The 3,915-nt window shown below is 36.6% G+C and overlaps 1 protein-coding gene across 1 annotated transcript; it reads left to right on the top strand.

Annotated features, from left to right (window-relative positions):
- Nucleotides 1-1,271: 1,271 nt before the first annotated feature.
- Nucleotides 1,272-2,736, top strand: LOC125470443 (F-box protein At2g27310-like). The gene has a single exon (XM_048569477.1). The coding sequence runs from the start codon at nt 1,467-1,469 to the stop codon at nt 2,472-2,474; it is 1,008 nt and encodes a 335-aa protein (XP_048425434.1). The 5' UTR covers nt 1,272-1,466; the 3' UTR covers nt 2,475-2,736.
- Nucleotides 2,737-3,915: the final 1,179 nt, after the last annotated feature.

Here is a 3,915-nt window from a genome sequence, read left to right as displayed (position 1 = left end):
ATTGGATCTTTACGCGACGAATTTTCAACTTTTGTTGCTTAAACTTCCCCTAGTTATTATTTTCAAAATTTACGATATTGCGTCGTGCTAGGCTATTACCAACGAAGTTTTATTGAGCATAGTAATCACAAAAAACAAGTCACATAGATCAAAATAATTTTTGTTTTTTTTTTTTTTTTTTTTTTTTTTTTTTTTTTTAAGTTTGTACATATTATGGAACTATTAGATGATATTCAAAGTACATAAGTGATATAATGTGATTTACATACTAATGACCATACTTTGACCCTAAGATTACTCGCGCTATGATATTACCAACGACATTTTATTATACATACTAATGACCATACTTTGACCCTAAGATTACTTAATCATACTCCTCGTACATTAAGAGGTACCTTTGAAGTTTGCAAATGTTACGGCCCTATTAGATGATGTTCAAAGTACATAAGTGATATAATGTGATCGACATTTGAAAAGTAGATTTTAAAATATGAGGTGCTCAAGTCGTCCACTGCTTCGGTGATCCATCCATAGCTGAGCGCTTGTCAGACTTCTCGTCGACGTCATGTAGCTGACTAGCCATTTGACACTCCCGCAGCATCAACAGTTGAGGGAGATAGATCGCACACGGGTGGTAAGCAAATTTAGTGTTTAACATAAAGGATCTCATGCCAACAAGATAAATAGGTCGCAAATGAAACTTCTTCACTACTCGAGTTTGAAGCCCTTGTCTTATAGGTTGGAGAAGCGAGGAGAAGTAAAAGTATATTATTTTAAACTTTCAATATATAGTGAATTTTATTAAAATTATTTTATTATTTTTTAACATAATCAAATAATCTTAATTATTTTTTTAATATGTATACTCAAATCTATTGAGTCGGTCTGGTAAAGCTTGAGCTTTGGTTAAGTCAATAAGAACATGCTATGTAAATAATATACAAATAATTGTCAAAGAACTAAAAATGAATACGTGAAACCAAACACTCCCCCCGATTCCCTCCCAAAATCAATACAATAATCCACCAACTTAATAAATAAATAACCAAATTCTAAAAAAAACATAAAGAATAAACCAACTAGCACACATTATTTTGTTGGGGATGGGAACACAATATTTAAATCTTATTTAATGTAAAAACTGAAATTAAAATGAAATGAAATTAAGGAAGGTATGAAACACGCTTGTGTTCCAACTCCAAAATATTAAATCACACAAATTTAATCAAAGAGAAGATTTGCCTGCACCTTCACTGCAACTAGTTAATTAATATTAAACTAATTAATTAACTGATTAATTAAGACTCAAAGCTTGAAAACAGTTATTTGACCATTCAGCTATGGCTTACTCCCCACTATGAAGTATAAACCCAACCCTTCACACCCTTCCTTCCTTGTCACCCACTCAACGCACAACTCTGAAAAACAACCTCAAAACCTTCTGCTCCAAGCCTCCCATCACCATGAGCTTTTCAGCAGTAACAACATCGGCCGTCGATCAGGGCGACGGAGCTTCAATCTCCGCCATCCATCCCGACATCATCACTGCTCACATCCTTACCCGCCTCGACGGCCAGACCTTGGCTGCCGCGGCCTGCGCTTCCTCCGAATTACGTGCCTTCTCCGCCGAAGAAAAACTGTGGCGGGACGTCAGCACCTCCACTTGGCCTTCCATCACCGATCCACGTGTCGAGGACCTCATTTCCACTTTCCCTGCCGGTCACCGCTCATTCTTCTCCGACTCTTTCCCGCTCCTCGACCACTCCCCCTCCCAATACAATCTCAGGTGTTCGTCTCCCACCGCGGAGTTAATCTCGGCCGTCGATATTTTTTACAAAGACCAGCTCATTTTCTCGAAAGTTGAAGAGTCCGAAACCGAGTCCGGGTGGTTCCTCTTCTCGCCCTTCCGAGTTGAATTACTTGACAGGAAAGAAACCGTCCCAATACCAATCCGACATGTCGGGGAAGACCAAAAGTCGTTGAAGCACTTGGAGGACAACTTGAGCCTGAGCTGGATCGTGATCGACCCGGCCCGGAAACGGGCGGCGAACTTGTCGAGCCGGAGGGCGGTGACGGTGCAGCGGCACTGGCTAACGAGGGAGATACAGCTGCGCTTCGCGACGATTTTGGCGAGGGAGAAGAAGGGGGAGTATGTACAGTGTGGGATGGTGGTCACGTGCAAGGGAAGCGAAGGAGGGGAGCTGCATGTGAGAGAGGTGAGCATGCAGGTGGAGGGAATGGAGGGGAACCACTTGAACGGCAGGGAGAGTTTGGTAATTTTGCAGAGAGCAATCGAGGGAGGGATGAGGAGAAAGGAGGTAAACGGGAAGGCAAGGTTCGATGAATACTTGGTGATGAAGAGAGAGAGGAGAGAGAGAAAGGAGAGGAGAGAGAATGCCTTGGACATGATCTGCATTGCTGCTGGGGTTACTATTTTCTTGGCGTTCTGGTCATTTGTCTTGTTCAGATAAACAATAATGAACCCAGAAACGGAAACAGAATGGTTTTATTTAATTTACAGTTAATTACACATTTTAATTAATTAATTCTTTAAACCAAAGTATATAGAAAAGTTCATACAAAGAAGCAAAATGGATATTTGTAATTAATTTTTTATTACAAATCTTGGCTCTTTTGAGTGTGTTTATATATATATGTTTTTGTGCGTGCTGTGTGTAAAAGAAGCTGAAATGTAATATACATGTTTATATAATCAAATTACAATTTTTTTTTATACAATCAAATTACAAATATTAGGATGATAGAATACATAATCAAATCAATATACTTACAACACAAAGTTCTCTCTCTCTCTCTCGTTTAATTACGCAATGTTTAATTACATAATCAAATCAATATACTTACAATCACAATATTTAAATTTATGTCAAAGATAAGGCAGAAGTACATTACGGTTGGAGTGGCTATAGTCTAGACTAAATTTATTACTTTTAAATTATGAAAGAACAAAAATTGTCTAATTCGAAACTTCCCCGACTTTCTTTGATAAAATTAGCCTACCTTGAACAGAAAATGAAAATTCCCACCCTTACAAACTTTCCTAACTCCGCCCCTGTTCAGAATCAATAATTCTAACCTAGAAAAATTTGTGAACCAATATGTTGATATCTTATAGTTGATCATAAAGTATTATATTGCTCTAGATTCAAATATATAAATATATATACATAACTAGAAAGTCGTGTCATTTGGACTAGTAAATTGAGTAGAGTAATAAATACGGTGAATAAACTAAGGGTATTGATAAATAGACCAAAATTTTAAATCACAAGATGTGGCTGTTAATAAATAAATTATTACTTAAGTGTTGTCACTATTTAGTTTACAAATTTGATTTAAAAATTTAATCAATCTAACATTACCCATAATTAAATCCCCATGCGTCTATTTTGTTAATTATTAATGAAGTGATTCACATTACTTAATTATTGGTGATTTCATATTAAACAAAAAGTCATGTTGTTTGCATGTATCATATTAATGTCTTCACATCACCAACTTTTATATGCATGTATCGTACTCTGATTAATATATAGACTAAAACGAAAAGAATAAACTATTTATTTTTGGAAATTGAAATATGTTTGGTAGAGAAAGTCAGAAATGGGAAACGATCTATTGGATTAATCTTTGACTTTGATTTGGCCGGCCGCTCTTTCCATGCTTTTGGTCTTTTTCACGATGGTTTACGCGGGCCGGCGCTCCTGCAGGGTTGAATGTTTTGCAAATCTTACTCTGAAAAGTCCAATCCATCACTAGTTATCTCTTTCCGGTCTTATCAAACTAAATTATAAGAAAATTACAAATAATATTTTTCTAATATGTCCCAACGTCATGGAGGATGGTGGATGTGTATATAATTTCTTTGGTTATAGTTTAGTGGCTTAATTT

The sequence above is a fragment of a genome, unplaced genomic scaffold (assembly GCF_019419815.1).
Source record: "Pyrus x bretschneideri cultivar Hongxiangsu unplaced genomic scaffold, Pyrus_bretschneideri_v1 Contig5, whole genome shotgun sequence".
NCBI classification, from domain to species: Eukaryota; Viridiplantae; Streptophyta; class Magnoliopsida; order Rosales; family Rosaceae; genus Pyrus; species Pyrus x bretschneideri.
Note: the sequence above shows the minus strand (reverse complement) of the source record. Positions and strands in the feature narration are given on the sequence as shown.

What these genes read in the sequence shown, in the direction of transcription:
- LOC125470443 (XM_048569477.1), top strand. Translation starts at nt 1,467, where the DNA reads ATGAGCTTTTCAGCAGTAACAACATCGGCCGTCGATCAGGGCGACGGA.